Source organism: Mya arenaria, chromosome 14, assembly GCF_026914265.1.
Source record: "Mya arenaria isolate MELC-2E11 chromosome 14, ASM2691426v1".
Lineage (NCBI taxonomy): Eukaryota > Metazoa > Mollusca > Bivalvia > Myida > Myidae > Mya > Mya arenaria.
This window is the reverse complement of record NC_069135.1, coordinates 32,664,849-32,683,595: the sequence shown is the minus strand read 5'-3', so window position 1 is coordinate 32,683,595 and position 18,747 is coordinate 32,664,849. Positions and strand designations below refer to the sequence as shown.

The window sequence follows — 18,747 nt, the reverse complement described above, 5'->3', positions numbered from 1 at the left end:
TGCCCACCTTCGGGGGCATAGAAATTGCAAAAACATATTTGGAATAATGTTAAAACAGGTTGAGTATAACCATTGCCATAGGTTTGTTTTGTCGACAGTCGATAACAAAATACACCAACATACTTAACAGCTTTGCAAGTATGACATTCAACATCTAGATATGCTAATGCATCATAGTTTTATTTTATAATACAATAGACAATATGTCCATGAGTATACATATTATAAAACGTACATTAATTTTTATACAAAATAAGTCATACATATGAAATGTTTTTCGTCATTCGAACGCTTTATACACATACATAGCTAAATTTCTATTCACAACAGCTTTCTGAGAGGTCATCAACTCAATAAACTTAAACATATTCCGTCTTTTAAAGTAATATGGTTTGATATACATTTCTCGTAGTTCAGCATACAATTGACAATCAAGTAAAAAGTGGTATTCGTCTTCAAGAGTGTTACAAAATAAGCATGTTCTTTCATTATAAGGTGTTGCTGTTGGTTTATGCCATCTTACCTGTTTCGATGCTCAACATATGACTTGACATTCTTGACCTAGACAATTCATATCTATATTTTGTTATATTTACATTACACAAATAGGGTTGTAATTCAAAAAACGATACATGCACGTATTTTCGAGCTCTACTAGACCCTCTGAGCTCAGACTGCCAAATTTGTATATTATTATCAGTAGCCATTCTTTTAAACATATATAGAAACAAATATATGTCACCAACACCTTGACTAAGCCATACATCATTAAAACCCAATGCTTGTAACAAATGTCTTACGTTGTAAGCCCAGGACTTGAAATGTGGATTTTCCTCTAAGTGCATACAAAGTTTATCATACATAAGTTTAACATATTTTACAGTGTCCATTGCTACAATCTTTAACCAATATCTTATGACATTAATCGACCTTTTACATAATAAAGAGGTTCTTCCAAGTTCACCATAAACAAAATTATTTTGGGTCTGTAATCGCACTCCTATCAATTCTTTACAAAAACGTAAGTGTATTCAATCAATTTGAAGACTGTTACTAAGACCCCATATTTCCGATCCGTAACTCAAGACTGGATAAATAAGTTTATCGAAAAGATCCATTTATGCTTAATTGAAATGCAAGGATATTTAGATATACAACTTTTAAGCCTAAAAACCGCCTTAAGTGCTTGTCCTGACAAAGCATCAAAGGTTTTTGAAAAAGAACCTCCAGGTGTGAAAACTATACCAAGGTAAGTAAATTTATCCACTATGTCTAATTCTCTACCCTTATACATAAATTTTACATTTCTACTTAATTTTCCACCTTTTCTAAACACCATAACCTTCGTTTTTTTCTGGATTCACACTTAATTTCCATCTTTCACAATAATTTTCTAATAATAACAACCCTTCTTATAATCCTGCCTCTGTATCAGATAGCAAAACTATATCATCAGCATAGAGTAATATAAATATTTTAAACACATCAAAATCAATACCTTGATAGTTATTAGTACATAAATACTCTTCTATATCATTAAGATACATTGAGAATAAAAACGGAGATGGAGATTCTCCTTGGCGTACTCCTAATAAACATGAAAAATCATTATTTAAATCATTGTTATATTTCACTTTTGACTTAACATTCATATACATAGAACGTATAATATCTAACATCTTTCCATTTATACATCTTATCATATATCTGTATGGGTCTGACGTGGTTATTACCTTTGTTTTAGATGCAACATCACACAGCTCAGTCAGAAAGATGTTAATGGGGCTTTTCTTCATTGCATCTTAAATAGAGCTTCGAGTGTCAAAGCCTCGTCTACACTCATATATTCAAATTATATTCAACATGAAATCCGATTAGCATGCGCCCTCTATAACACTATTTTGCTTCGAACCGAATTTGAAACAATCTGAACAAATGTTTCGAATACTTAAAACAGATCAATTAAACTTTTTTACATAATTTTATCGAGATGCATGATACAATGACGGCACATCAAATATTATGAATATGCGGTCTTCGGTACTTTAAATTTAGTATTACTATTTATTTTATTGTGTTCATGAAGTATTTACAAACAGAAAACTCCGGAAAACTACGGATATAACAAAAATACGGATATAACGTCTCCGGATATAACGATACTCCGAATATAAGAAAAAATAGCTTTGGCCAGATTTTCACCCGTCTTTAATTGAAAATAAAAAAATAAGGATATAAACGATTCTCCCGAAGGATTTCTATTACGCTCTGGTTATCTTGTCCGGCTAAACACTCGTGTTCGGTACCAAATGTTTGGAATAAAGTAAAAATATGTTGAGTATAACCATTGCCAGAGGTTTGTTTCGTCGGCAATCGATAACAAAATACACCAGCATACTTAACAGCTTTACAAGTACGACATTCAACAGCTAGATATGCTAATGCATCATATATCTGTATGGGTCTGACGTGGTTATTACCTTTGTTTTAGATGCAACATCACACAGCTCAGTCAGAAAGATGTTAATGTGGCTTTTCTTCATTGCATCTTAAATAAAGCATCGAGTTATAAAGCCTTGTCAACGTTCAATTATGCAAATTATATTCAACATGAAATCCGATTAGCATGCGCCCTCTATAACACTATTCTGCCTCGAACCGAACTTAAACCGAACTGAATAAATGTTTCGAATAATTAAAATAGATCAATTTAACTTGTTTACATAATTTTATTGACATGTCTGATAGAACGACGGAATGGCAAACTCCGCACATGTAAGATAGCATTTCTGAATATACATCATTGTTTTAACAATGTTATTCAAGTAACGACATTGACCTGTAGAAATGGTTCTTTGCGAAATAAATCACACGTACATAACATGTGAGACCGACATTTAGCTTGTGCTATTCAAAAAGGTAATACCTACAAAGGGCATCGAGCAGACATATTGAACACGCTCTACAAACTAAAAGTTATAATGTGAAATTTGAAATAGTCAAACCTTTTTTTCTTGTAGAACAGGTATCGTTGCAAAGATGCACCAAATTAGTTTTAACAATACGAGTACGTAAACTACTTCGCTTGTAATTATGATATTCATCCTTGTTGTTGTTCATTGGCAGTTTCTCTGGAACTTTACAAAGAATAATTATCAAGAGAGAGCGTTAAAAGCTTTATTAACATGGTGTATACATTAATAAAAGTAATGCTAAAAGAGAATGCATGGTGCGGCATTTATTTAAGGTGAGAATATTGATTGTTCCACTCCTCCTTTGCAGCTGCTCATCCGTCATCTATGCGGCAGCCATGTAAAACAATTATCACAGGAACGATTCTTTTCTGAACGCAGACGCTTCCACATTCTGAATATGTCTGTCAATTTATGAACATGGAAAAACTTAAGCTCTCGCTTTTCATCTTTGTCAAACTTTTCAACAGCAGCTCTAGCGTTCAACATGTAATTGTCATTCAGACGTTTGTGTTCCAACTTGAGCTTTTCTGCTAGTAATCCAGTGATATAAAAGTCATCCACCCAGAAGAATTTCGTGTTCAAAGACATATCATACATTGCAAAAACAACATCTAAACTCATTATGAACAAGGAACCAGAACAGTAGGGCGGAAAATATTCTTTGTCAAATTCCTCTTTTGGTACATACCATTTGCTCTTTTTGTCTCTTATCACTTTCATTTTAAGCCATTGATTGCACATAATCAACCGTCTAGTTCCATATTTCTTTACTTCCTTTGAATTCATGGTTTCCATTAAAGCATGCATATCAATGAGAATATCGTCATCAGACTTGATGACATATGTAACATCCAAACAATAGCTAGAGATCCACTTTAACCCAGCAATGGCTTTGTATGTCAAATTCCTGTAACTATCCTGAAAGTCCTCCATAACAATATCACCATAGCGATTGCTTTCGGAATGCACTCGTTGCACAGTCACTGAATCTTCCACTACCCCCATAATGAACACAATTCGTATTTTGTACTTGAGCATCAATGTTTTCGCTCCCCATGTCTGACGAATCGTCTGACGTTTCTTGAAATTCCCTGGTGCAGTATGGACGTAAACTAAATAAGTTAGATTCTTTCGGTAACACAAAGATGATGGGTTGATGAGGTACTTGAACTCGTGAGGATTAATGGGAGGTGTTCGTGTTGACTGGTCCCAGCCCTTCTGTTGTCCATTCATTTCTGTTATATTATCCACATACTCTTGAGCATCCTGTACCGTATTACCACCCCTTAAAGTATTCTGCAAGTATTGTTCCATATAGGACAAACGCCTACTTGCTGCACTGAACTTCACGGACGAAAAGTTAAAGAATACCGTAATGAAACTGACAAAAAATATAAGTGCCAGTAAACGTTGCGCGTACGACAGCCTTGGGAACATTATACGTCACGGAGAGCTTCCGGCGCATGGTACATTTCCAGTTCATATTCATCGGTCAACTCTTTGTGCCAGTCATCGAGTTTTGGGATCTGAAATGAGAAATCAAATTCGTTCATATCAATGACTTTCTTTTTTGTCAAAGTTGTCCCTAACATGGCCACACTCAAGTCATCAACTCTTCAAGAACATGGTTGCAGTACACCATTTTCCATACCGTCTTGGTTTGTTTTGATGACCGCTGTATTAATATTGGCATTGATAACGCAGATATAAAATATACATCCTAAGTAGCAATATTTAATTGCGTATAAACAAGCAAACGGAACTATTTGAAAAATGATAACAAATATATATTTTTTAGTTTTATGACTGAACAGTCTTGAGATGTACTTGGCAAATATAATAATGATGATAAATGGCAATTAGGACTTTTATTTTACTGCAACATTTATTTGAAAAATTACTCGATGAAAGAAAAGATGTTTTATATTTTATCATTGGTCGAAGAACCAAACAAACGGTTGAAAACTTGATTAAGCGGATACATTTTTTCCTTCACGAATAATGATTTTAACAGTAAGTGGTATTAATTAGATATAATATGAAAGGTGAATGGTTAAAGTGACACTATTATTCAAAATCAATACATACAAATGTATAAGACACATCAAACCTTTAACTACTTACTAAATAATGCATTTATGGAAAATATAAATTACTGATAACAATATTGTAACCATGCATTTAAAGCAGAAAGCGCAAAAATATTAAATGATTGGTGAATGCTAAAAGATTTAATGTGGTCTACTATAGTCTTTTAAGGTAGAAATACCGTTTTATCTACTTTCTTTTAAATTAAACTCGGTATCCTTCATAAGAACCATTTTTTCGAGATCTATTCATCCTTGTTGGAATATTAAAACTATACTATTAATTGTGGTATATCTTATTCAGGATATAGATTGCATCTTTACACGGACTTTGAATTTATGTATGGTTTTTAACAATAAATTTTTTATTTAACTAGCCCATGCATAAACTTCCGACTTTGAAAGTACGTAGGTTTTATGTAAGGTATACTATATTATCTTAAATAAAATGTTCTTAACTTCCTGTTTTCCTGTAAAATGTGCTTTTGAGGTAGTGTTGTTTTCTGTTGTTGTTGATAATGTTGTTGTTTTTGAATGAGATGTATCGTCGATGGTAAAGATTATAGATTTTAAATCATGCATTTGTTTTGAAAGCATTTCGATGAAAACGATTGTTTACAGTCTGACTTTTGAGTGTGTTTTTCTGCCCTTGATTTAATTGAAAACCTTAAGTTTGATTTCGATTGAAACAATCTTATTTCTTCTATTCAAAACTGTTTTTTCTAACCAGACTCGTAAAATGAAAACTACTATCCCAGTGTAATAGCTTATAACTCTTTGTGGTGACTGTATTTATATATATATATATATATATATATATATATATATATATATATATATATATATATATATATATATATATATATATATATATATATATATAAAGGGAGACAGAGTTCCTTATTCATGAACATTAATTTCTTTTCATTGTTATATCAAAGAAAGTGTTTTAATAACATAATGTCCATGCACTTAATACCATTTTCTTGTTAATTTTTAAAACATGAAGACGGACATTTTTCAGATTAAACACGATTGCATATTTTTTTCTAATTGCGGTCTCGTGATGAGGTAAATTGTGTTTTTATTTTTGATGGGAGAACACAACTAATCAATATTTTGTTGTGGCTAACATTGCTTCAACAAGCACGGTTGAACATACGATTTAAAGAAAACAAGCAAACTAGTTTTCTGATATATGTAAATATTCACTGATAAACTATCATTGTTCAATGAAATTGATGTCTTTTTCAGTGCACATTTACATTGTACCTATGTCTGTCCGTCATACAGTGTCCGTACTGAATCCATTGTGTACGCTTGATTTACTGTGGATATGCTGTCGTAATTCTAGGACAGATAAAGTTTGTGGGCTTAAAATATGTTCAACTAGGATTTAAATGGTACCAGAATTACACGGTTAGATCATTATTCATTCACGCAGATTTATCTGACCTTTCCGGACAATTACAAATTGTTGTTAAATAATATCCATCTATTAAGTTGCGAATGAATCATAAGAAATGCATAGTTTGCGATGAAATACTTTCATTGAAAACATATAAAATCTTAACCTTATCGGAAAAGATGTTGAAAAAAATAAATAAATGAAAAACAATCAAATAAAACAACACTATAAAATAAATATAATGTTATTTCACAAACGTGCATTTTACAGAAATTGTAGAACTTACCGCAATAACGTTACTTAAATCAACTTCTAGCTTATATCCTAATAGATATATGGCATCATAAGCATGCCTTATTGAAGAGAATTATAGTCTAGTTTTAAATCACATCAAAACAACGCAAACCTATTTACCAATTTACTCCATCTCAATTGCAAAGTCCGATTTCGCTCACGAACATTAAGTGATGATGATAAAGTATCATGAACAATGCAGCGCTGTGAAGATATACATTAATACTGTCGACAAACGATTGAGTCGTTATCACATATATCACGTGATAAGCCATTGGCGTAGCAAGAGCTCTATTTGCGCGGGGGATAAATGTATCATCTAGAGAAATGAATATAAAATGTCATCGGCGTTGTAATATATTCAAATAAATATTCTGATGTACAAGTAATATGGTCTTAGATCATATTTAAAATGATAAAACTAGGATTAATGAGTATTTTGCTAACACCCTGTAGGCAATCAGTGTAAGAGTTTGGTATTTAAATATGTTGAGTTATTAATGTTGTTAAACTCACATATAAACATACTTGTTGATAGATAGACTGGACCCTACTTGTCTAAATGATCTTAATAAAGTTTTTAAGTGTTATGATAATGAAAAACACTTGTAGGTGAAACAGTGTTGTTATTCTGTTGTTGTTTTTTCAAACGCATTGGACAATATAAATGTTAACATCTGTAGGAAACGAAGAATATTCAAATTAAGATCATACATCTTTTCCGTCTCTTATTCTTGTGAATCTATAAAATCCAGTTAATGGTTGCTATCATGTACAAATATTTGTATATCTAACTAAATACATAAAATGCATGCGGTCTAGCATTTTGAAATAGTTTATTATCAATTTATTCAACATTTTATTGTTTTAGAGGATTATTATGCATTGCAGCATAATTAAAGAAATAATTTAATCAATTATTCATCCACACAACGGAGCACATTATTTTGCAATAATATAATGCATCACTTTAACACTACATTATAAATCAATTGAGTTTTTTTTAATGAAACGCAGGCTGCAGTTTAATGTTAGAAGAAATATTAAATTGACACTCGTATTTTAAATCAGGAAATACACATGAATAACACACACACATTTTGAGTGATAAACCTTTAGCCACTAACTAAATAATGCACTTATGGAAAATATTTATTACTGATAACAATTTTGTAACCGTGTATCTAATAGCTGAAAACGCACAAAACATAAATGACTGGTGAGTGTAAAAATATTTACTATTGTCTCATAAGATAGAAATACCGTGTTTTCTACACCTTTCTTTGAAATTCAACACGGTATCCTTCATAAGAACCTTGTTTTCGGTATTCATCCTTTTCGATAAATTAAGAAAATTGGATTAATTTTGGTACATCTGATTTGGGAGTAAGAGGGCATCTTTACCTTGCCAATGAAATGAACTTAGTGTTCGAAAATAAATTTGTCCAATAAGATTGCAAATGTTTCTGCCTAATTTTAATGCTTGTTAAATGCAAGTTGAATGCTATTTTCATATTGTTATATTTGGCTGATTGAAGCAACATAAACGCACACATAGTAAACTACCTTATTTACCTCCAAAAGAAGTGTATTATTGAGCTTAATCAATGCTAAAAAGGCGACGTCCATCTAAAAAAACAACTTTTAAAGCTTTGGTTATCAGATTTCAGGAGGTTGCATACTTACTAGCTTTATCACTAACACTGACAGTACCTCATATCTTGCAATGTCCAGTTTACAGCATTGATCCAGGAAATGTTAATAAAAGAATGGTTCCTTTGGTATACGAAGTGAACCTATATCACCATTTTATATTAACAAAAGCAGAAATATAGCCATTTACGCCATAAATTGCATTACTAGTCTGTTTTTTTCTTCGAAACAAAAACACCAGTAACAAAATCTACGCCCATCACGAACAATAAATGGAGTAGCTCTACCCATACATAAATCGCATATCAGAGCAGGGTGGTTCAACACTCTTAGCATTGCACCGATATATAACAGTCTCTCACATTTGCAAATGTCTAGAGTAAAACATTGATCCGAAAATGGCTTATTATGAGGAAGGTTTCCTTGCTGTCATATACTGTCATTATCGTGAGCTTAATTGATATCCATTTGATCGTGCAGGATTTATTGTCGGTATAGATAATGATGACGATGTTTGTATAAATCTGTCTTTATAAGGTAAATACATGAACGCGTATTATTTACGAATACTAATTCTATCTTGCAAGAGTAATAGCGTTATTTATTTGAGTAATGAGTTCAAACAAGAAGTATATTTTTAAAAGATACTCGGCCGTGTTAAACCAGCGGTATGATCAGTGTCCAAAGGGCTTGAATGTTCGACATGAAATAGTGATTGTTTTTAGTTGAATTGTTGTTGAGTAATTCTTGTGTCAGTGCACTTTTTTTTGAAGAGAATACCATTCCCATACACAGTGATATAGAATATTGCAATGTTTGACAAAGTTAGTTTTCAATACGCTTAAACGGGTAACGAAACGCCATATGCTGTATTATTAGCTTTGTTGTAGGACGTCAATGTATATGAACGACCAACAGGAACTGAGCTCTTGAGAATATTCGTTTGGACTATAATAATCGACTTTCAAGGTAGCGATCTTCAAGTTAGTAAGCCAGATTGTTTGTGGCTTGCAAATAAATGCTCGTACAAAATATAAAAAAATAACTTTAATTAAATATCATTATAAATTGATGTTTAACAAACTAAAAGTACACAATGAAACATATAGTAACTCTTCATATTACTTTCATTTCACTAGCAAGAATTTCATTCTTTATCAGTTCGGTCAGCAATTGGTCAGCAGTATCTCTCTATTTCTAGCTATATCGTCAGCTATTTGGTGAGCACTTTAGCATGGTTTAGTAGGAAGGGAAAAAAGCAGGACCGTATTTCACAAAAAATAAGTCCAAAACAATGTGTATACTTTTAAGCGTTATAATTCTTGTCTTTACCCTTAGAAGATGATCGATCTTACTTATATGAAATCATTGGCGGTGAAAGAAAATTCTTAAACTTTTAAACAATCATAGATCTAAATAGCATGTTTCCGATACTCCATTATTTCATATTACAAATTTTACAATGAACAATAGGACTTCTGGTTTAAGTTTATAATAACCATTGCAAATCTTAAAGATGAACTCTTACACCTAAATAAGATTTAGCACATGTAATAGTATTGTTCAATATTCCAAAAAGGATAAATAAATGTCAAAAACTATGGTTCTTATAAAGGATACCGAGTCTATTTGAAAGAAATGAACATAAAACATGATATTTCTACCTTATAAGACTATAGTAGACCACAGTAAATATTTTAGCATTCACCAATCATTTAATATTTTTGCGCTTTCTGCTATTAGTTACACAGTTACAATCTTGTTATCAGTAATTAAAATTTTCCATAAATGTATTATTAAGTAAGTAGTCAAAAGTCAAACAGTCAAAATTGATATTTGTTATACATGTGTATGTATTGATTTTGAATAAGAGTGTCACCTTAATTTTATTCAGTTCATTAGGAAGCAAGGTTGATTTCAGTCGGCCTGACGGCCGAAAAATATTATTTACCAATTCAACGTTCACTCAGTATTTGCTGATATTCATTCCTTCCATTCGACCTTAAAGTCTTCATCCTGTTGTTTGTTTCGTATTCTTATTGTTTATCAAGTTTTAACCACATCAATAACGTATCCTGTACAGTTACTGGATATTGGCAATTAAGAATACCGGAAACAATTAAGTTAGCAGCATATGCCCATTGAGGCCGACGTTGGTACATTATTTCCATTACGACAAAGTGTATCTGATACTTAAGGCAGTGTCACGTTCATAATGTTTCAGACGAGAAAATGTTTGTTAGGAATTATGCCTATCTAATGTCCATTACGAATAGCCTAGAGTTGTTTATTACAAAGTATTGGTGGTCGTTTTGACACATTTACGTAATATAAAGGATCGCGTCTGCAGTATCGTGATTCAGAATATGCAAGAAATGCATTAAAACTATGATCTGTATAACATGTCCGTTATCTAAAGAACAATATAGTTTGAATAATGTGCACTTCCTATAACATCATAATTTTGCCAAGTGCCTACAATAGGCAAACATTAAAATTAACACATGTAGCAGCAATCGAAGAGATATTGTATAATCAAAAAGAAAGAAAAAAGTCCCCAATATGGTAAGTTAAAATCAAGTTAGAATGTATAACATTTATAACTTAAATGTTTACTTACTAGTGTACTAAAGCGGCCGTTCAAAGCGGCCTTTCAATTATGTTTTCAATTTCCTATAATTGTTATCTTGCTTTTGTTTTGTCGTACATTTTCCAGCATTGTATTCTGTGTTTCAAGGCGGTATTTATAATGTTTATTGATAAAATATTTATTGGTTAAAAATTAACTTACGATTTAAGCTTCAGATTTTGTACACTTGATGCTGTTGCCTTAACCATAACATTAACGAGGGACTCATGTTATTATTATGGCTTTCATATTAGTTGTTTTTCCTATGTTAGGAGACAAATTCAAACGCCAATGTCAACACCATATTAATATTTGTTAAACAATACTCATTAATAGTCCAAGTAAAACATCTGCATTTAAATTTGAATTATTGCTTAACTGGAGCTAATTAATACAAAAATACTAATGTTTGTTCTGTACCTTTTTCTGCTTGGTTGTGTATTCATGAAATCCTCGATAGTTTTATATTTATTCTCACAATTTTAATATCACTGCAACATTCATGGTTAATTAAAAACCGCTAAGTCCAAACAAAATAACAGCAGTGATAGTTTAACAAAAACTATTCCAGTCACCAAGGCATCAACGTTTTAGATGAACGAGTTGTTCTTCCTTTGGAAAACACCAAACACCATTTCGACCCAGGAACAGTGTTTACATGGCTCGCAGTGATATTGGCGGTAGGATCGATATGACATCCAGACAGCAGCAAGAAAAGTGATTACAGTTCCCGGTTAAGGAAGGGACAGGAAAACATAGATTGCCGCTTTATCTAACACTTATTTGTAGGAAGCTTTTATTCTAGAAAGCAGTTAGAAACTGTTAAGCAAAGATTGTGGGTGGAGGGCATTCTGCAATACCAAAGCAATACAAAATCTCTTGAAGTAAGTTGTTTCGTGGGCTATATAAGCGTATATATTTGTAAGATAATTTAATGAAACACCAGGCAAGTCCATACCGTTTTTGTTTTAATGTAAGCTTAATGATTTCTAAACGATTTTATTTACTTATACTTACTTACTTTACTTATTTATTCTAGTCGTAATTATGGTCGCTCAATGAAGCTGAACCTTAAACATATGAATATAGCAAAGAGGTAAGACCTCAAATCGATGTGCTGTACGTTCGTTCTGGAACACATATAATTATATGTGAGTTCTAACCGATTTAGATGATATCCATGATCATATATTTGACAAAGGCAACGTAAATTAATACATGTAGAACACTCTATTTAATCTGGATATTCTACGTTAAATAAACATATATGGTTTGAAAGTGATCTGAAGCTATATCAAAAAGGTGTTTTATTACGTTTCCTATCGCCTCTATCTAAAGTAACACGACACACAGAAGAACAACGCCATTTAGAGTATTTTTCGCATTATCTCTAATTTTATAGATAAAAATTTTGACCGAGGTCCTTGAATAAAATTCCTAAATATGATAAACATTCTATTTCAAAGAACACATTGCCATGAACATGTTTATCTAAAGTCGAAAACAAAGATTAAAAACATGTCGACTTGTGACAAAATGTTACGTGACCCCAACGTATGCAATCAATCAATCTTTATATTTCGGTAAGTCAATACATTTTGTTTTATTTCAATTTAATCTCACAATATACTGAGACATGAATGTGTCAGAATTCTATAATAATAATAATACAATTAAATAGCACTTCTACACTTCCAAGAACCTTACGTGTAAATGGCCTTACCATTGTCCTGAGTATATAAACATCGGCTTGGTAGCTTTAGCTCGAAAGTGTGTTTTCTATCCTTTTAATCAATGACTGAATTCTACCAAGTGCGATTACATGACAACCTTTGTAGTAATCATTCCACATTGTTGAAAAAAGTGCATTAAATGTAAAACAGATTAAAGAATTGATTGATGTCTTTGTGAGCTGATGAAACATTGGCAGCCGTGCTTGATAGATAGCAAAGTCAAATGGTACGATAACGCAGGTGTTTCGGTGTAAAAGCGTTGCATACTTATTATATGTTCTTAGGTAAGCAAGACAATAGGAAAAGGCTATTTTTTCCATTATATTAACAAACGATCACATTAACATGACATTGGCAATATGAAGTACTTGGTAGTAAGAGATGTGGGATGTTATTATGTTACTGAAGAAGTTTGAAATCTCGATATTATTATATCAGGTGTGTTTGCCAGAAGATCAAAGAAACTTTTCAATTTGGATCGGGTTTTACATTTTTTTAAACATTCTATTATTGTTTTGCCATTTACTTTTTTGACAACAGATATGCTGTTTTTTCGTCTATTTAAAGAACAAACGATAGGTTGTTCTAAAGTTTTACCTACTTAAGACCAGACGTTCACTTGTTCATTCGTCTGATGTTAACTTAATTAAAAACGATGAGATGGGCAGTTCTTTCGTTTATTTCTTACTTAAGACCATTAGGTCTTTCGTCTTTCCAATTGCATCAATCACATACACTACTGTTGAGTTTATTAAGGAACTTTTAATACACCAGCTGAATAGTATTACCGTTGTGCGTTACCATCTTTGTTTACAAAATGAATTTCTATTATTAGTTTCCTGTTGTAATAAGACAAATTGAATTATAACACTCTTATGCTTAGATTGCTATTCCACTTTGAACTATGATAAGTTGTGAAAAATAATGTGTCAAATATGGACCATTTTGCATCTTAAATTACGATGAAACAGTCTAATACCTCCGCCATACGTTAAGCATTTCTAATTCATTTAAATGAACATTTTAAAAATAACTTGAGCAATATTTAGTTGTTACACTGTTTCAGCGTTTGGAATTCTCGAATTTCCGGTTATTTTAAATTATTACTCGCAACATATTGTATCAAGTAATTCCCATGAGAGTATAATGCCTGATAGAATTAATACACTATTCAGTATAACCTTGGAAATCAATCAGTAATACATCCTCCTGGTATTGTGCTGCATTTCTACAACTCCAACAAATCCATCAACATGGCATAAATCAGATTTAATTGTTAACATAGTTTGTAATTGTGAATCGTTCAAGGCTTTTGTGCATGTAAAGTGGAGAGCCGTAGAGTTAATCATAAAAGTAACGTATTCATGTATACATCGAGTGACTTGGACTAATTGCTAAAGGGTCATATTTATGTATATGTGAAGAGACGCGGAGTAATCATTAAAGTCCCGCATTCATGTATAAGTTGAGTGACTTGGACTAATTGCTCAAGGGTCATATTTATGTATATGTGAAGAGACGCGGAGTAATCAGTAAAGTCCCACATTTATGTAAAAGTTGAGTGACTTGGACTTATTGCTCAAGGGTCGTATTTATGTTTATGTGGAGAGCCGCGGAGTTAATCATTAAAGTCCCGTTTTCATGTATATGTTGAGTGACTTGGACTAATGGCTTAAGGGTCATATTTATGTATATGTGAAGAGACGCGGAGAAATCATTAAAGTCCCGCATTCATGTATAAATCGAGTGACTTGGACTAATTGCTCAATGGTCATTTTTATGTATATGTAAAGAGACGCGGAGTAATCATTAAAGCACCGCATTCATGTATAAGTTGAGTGACTTGGACTAATTGCTCAAGGGTCATATTTATGTATATGTGAAGAGACGCGGAGTAATCATTAAAGTCCCGCATTCATGTATAAGTTGAGTGACTTGGACTTATTGCTCAAGGGTCATATTTATGTATATGTGGATAGCCGCGGAGTTAATCATTAAAGTCCCGTATTCATGTTTATGTTGAGTGACTTGGACTAATGGCTTAAGGGTCGCATTTATGTATATGTGAAGAGACGCGGAGTAATCATTAAAGTCCCGCATTCATGTATAAGTCGAGTAACTTGGACTAATTGCTCAAGGGTCATATTTATGTATATGTGATGAGACGCTGAGTAATCATTAAAGTCCTGCATTCGTGTATAAGTATAAGTCGAGTGACTTGGACTAATTGCTCAAGGTCATATTTATGTATATGTGAAGAGACGCGGAGTAATCATTAAAGTCTCGAATTCATGTATAAGTTAAGTGAATATGGACTAATGGATTAAGGGCCATATTTATGTTTATGTGGAGAGACTCGGAGTAATCATTAAAGTCCCGCATTCATGTTTATGTTAAGGGACTCGGAATAATGGTTCAATAATTATGTTTATGTGTATGCGGAGAGACGCTAAGTAATCGTTAAAGACGTGTTAATATGTTTATGTTAAAGGACTCGGAATAATGGTTCAAGAATTATGTTTATGTGTATGCGGAGAAACGCTGAGTAATCGTTAAAGGCTTGTTTATATGTTTATGTTTAGGGACTCGGACTTATGGCTCAAGGTCATATTTATGTATGTTTGGGGAGACGCTGAGTAATTGTTAAATGCTTGTTTACATGTTTATGTTTAGGGGCTTGGAATAATGGCTCAAGGCTCATATGTATGTATATGTGGAGAGACGCGGAGTAATCATTAAAGGTTTGTTTACATGTTTATGTTAAGGGGCTTGGAATAATGGTTTAAGGGTCAAGTTAATGTATATATGTGAAGGGACACTGAGTTTCGTTAAAGGCTTGTGTTTACGTATATTTTAAGAGACTTGGAATACTGGTTTAAGGTTCAAGTTAATGTATATATGTGAAGGGACGCTGAGTTATCGTTAAAGGCTTGTGTTTATGTATATTTTAAGAGACTTGGAATGATGGCTCAAGGGTCATGTTTATGTATATGTGTAAATACCTGTCCTAATTGTTTAGAATCATATGTATGTATATGTGGAAAGAATTGGCGTTATGTTAACAGTAATGATTATATGGACTCATATGTGGACTGATTAAGGTGCATATTAATGTATATTTGGAGTATATATCAAGGGTCCTTATCGTAGAATATGTGAGAGACGTGTACTATTTTTAGGGGTCATAAATGTATATGTAAAATGACATGGAGTCATTCCTTAGCATCCATATATATATATATTCAAATGCTGAAAATGTGTCTTTATTGCTAAAGGATCATATGTGTGTAAACGTGGATAGACGCAAAGTAATCTTTAAATACTGGTATTCACGAAAATGGAAACAAGTGAAATAATGGTTCAATTGTGAGAGGGTCATATTTATCTATATATAAACAGGGAGTAATGTTTTAAGGGGCCACTTCCAAATGGTTCATTTGAAGAATATAATTGCCAGAATGCAGACATTGTCGATATTTTAATAAAGTATTTAACGTTCCAGGCTAAAGTTATTCATAAGTAACCAAGTTGAACGTTGTTTTTTTTATAAATCAATAGAATGGCAGTCGGGGCGGGATCTTCTGAGGGAAATGATGTATGATTCACTTTCTCTTAAAACATTCCTCTTGTATATGGAATATGACCTATATCAGATAATGCATATCCATAAGGTATGCCCCTTAATACAGCACACATAAGACATACATCCTCCATGATAACGCATGTACATTACATAATATCTATCATTCGGTGGATACCCTATGGACGAACATAGGACCAGATTGACCAGGTTTGTGCACATTCGATGTTTATCTTTCATACTGTAATGATAGACAATGATAGGTCGAAAACTGGTGTCTTAGTTAGCTTATTTAAACATGTTCAGTGTTTTCATGACTGGTTGTCTCATTGGTTTTAATATTTAAAATGGATGTAGAGGTACCAGTGTACAAGCGTCTGTGGTTCAATCAACTCGTTAGTCATGCCATGAATACCGTACCACTTTAATACAAAAAAAATCGGAATGAACCTGAAAGTTAATAACACATGAACCGTATATCGATGGCACCATTTAAAAATGCCGAACTTACATTTTTTGTACTTTTTCAGGAGATACAAAAAACAATATAAAATGTGATATACAATGACATGTAGGTTCGGGTTTAACTTCTACTGACCAGTAAACTCAATTTCTACTGGCTGTTAAGTCCGGTGTTTTCAGAAAAGGCGGCAAACTAAAATATGTTAATTAAAAAAATGAAACCCCCGAAATAGCAAAAAATGTAGGTTCGGCTTTTTTAAATGGTGCCATCGATATCGTATAAATATATTTAGATATTTATATTGAAAAAGTAAAAGGATGGAGCAATTTTACTGTCAAGCGATCAACGTTCATTCTCTTGGCCTTGTTTCTTTACCATTATCAGTGTTGGTGTCAGCGGATTACTTTTTACTAATGTTGAAGGTTTTATAAGAATGTTAATGCCTCTAAACATTCTCTTTGTGAGTTGATTTGTTTTATCTCAAAAAAGTTAACAGCTTAATTACCATGGTGAATTAATACATGTATTGAAATGTTTGAATGAAATCGATTGTGCTAAGTAAATTGATTGTCCAACATCTTTGTGGCATTTGTAGCCCGACGTAGATCTATATATATTGTCTTTGTTTGTTCGTCCGCCCGCATTTATGTGGCTTATTGGTTAAATATTTGACTAGATTAATCTTTTTCATTTGTTACATGCGGTCAAAATTCTATATCATTATATAATTTGTTGTTAAAAGTCATGTCAAAATTTAGTTTTTGTTCTTTTAAAATGATATTGTAAACACTATAAATTGAACAGGAAATAGTTCTGATCCACACCGGACCAAAGTTGGTATGGGCATCCAGACTATGACTATCTGTACTTCACGACACTAGTAAATGATTCTTAAATGATGCAAAAGCTTTATCATATTCAACCTGGAATTTCAGGCCTAAAATCGGGTTTTGAATGAAATCGATCTAACTAGCGTATTTACATGTGCAGTAATATAGGCTTTGATGTAGAAACCGCAAACGTACGACTTAAGAACAAATGCTTTTAGATCTTAGGTCTCCGCAAAATACTAAGCTCCTCTCTAAAACGTGTGGATCAATTGGCAAATCACGTAATGAAAATATGGAATAACTTTGCCCTTTTCATAAAAATGATGAACGGAAATTATCCAATGTCTTAGTTTCATATAAATATAAGTAATGAACAGAAATCCAGATTAGGAACTCATATTTTTGGCCGGCGTTATAAAGCTCTTGAAATATGTTGTGATATATCTTATCTTGTTTATAGTTGTGCAGTGATCCAGTTGAAGCTATTACGAAACACCCATATTTTTTTCCTAAATTAAACATTTGACGTTTTGAAGTTCTTTATTCTTTTTTTCCTAATATATAATCTAAGAATAAACCACTGCGTTGGATGTTCGATCAAAAAGTATATCGTCTATTGTATGGACTTGAAGAATAATGTTTTTGAAACTGACATCGAATTCGAGCAGAGGGACCTAATCTACAACAAAATCGCTACAGTCATTACAAGCTGTTTTATCAGTTACATGAGACTGTTGGTCTCGATAAGGATGATTAATATATTGGGACATATATGACATTGAACACTCGAATTACAGTTTTTTTTTCCAGTGGATTCATAATTTGTTATTGACCCTTTAAACTTTTATTGATAAAAAATTCATTTATATAACTTTCATTGATAGCAAGGTCTCGTGTGCCTTTTTTGTCTGTTCAGCCTTTGTTCCTTGTGTCAGAAAAGGATATTGGCTACTGGGCTTGTCCGGGTAGTTCACACTGAATTATTATTACCTAAATGCGGAATAACCCAAATAGTTTATGTTGAAAGACACTAAAACTTTATTTCCTTCATCATTCATTCTCTCAGAAGTATTTACAATCCGGTCTATGGTGACA

The 18,747-nt window shown here is 32.4% G+C and overlaps 1 protein-coding gene across 3 annotated transcripts; it reads right to left on the bottom strand.

Annotated features, from left to right (window-relative positions):
* Window positions 1-3,163: 3,163 nt before the first annotated feature.
* On the bottom strand, window positions 3,164-11,630 carry LOC128218266 (beta-1,3-galactosyltransferase 1-like). 3 transcript variants are annotated; one of them, XM_052925885.1, is made up of 2 exons: window positions 11,467-11,630; window positions 3,164-4,501 (listed from the first exon to the last, which is right to left on the bottom strand). In XM_052925885.1, exon 2 carries the CDS (start codon window positions 4,410-4,412, stop codon window positions 3,294-3,296), a length of 1,119 nt encoding a protein of 372 aa, XP_052781845.1. In that variant the 5' UTR covers window positions 4,413-4,501; window positions 11,467-11,630; the 3' UTR covers window positions 3,164-3,293. The 3 variants fall into 3 exon arrangements, with proteins under 3 accessions (XP_052781845.1, XP_052781842.1, XP_052781843.1); XM_052925882.1 differs by lacking the exon at window positions 11,467-11,630 and adding an exon at window positions 6,885-7,008; XM_052925883.1 differs by lacking the exon at window positions 11,467-11,630 and adding an exon at window positions 6,757-6,882.
* Between the last annotated feature and the right edge of the window lie 7,117 nt (window positions 11,631-18,747).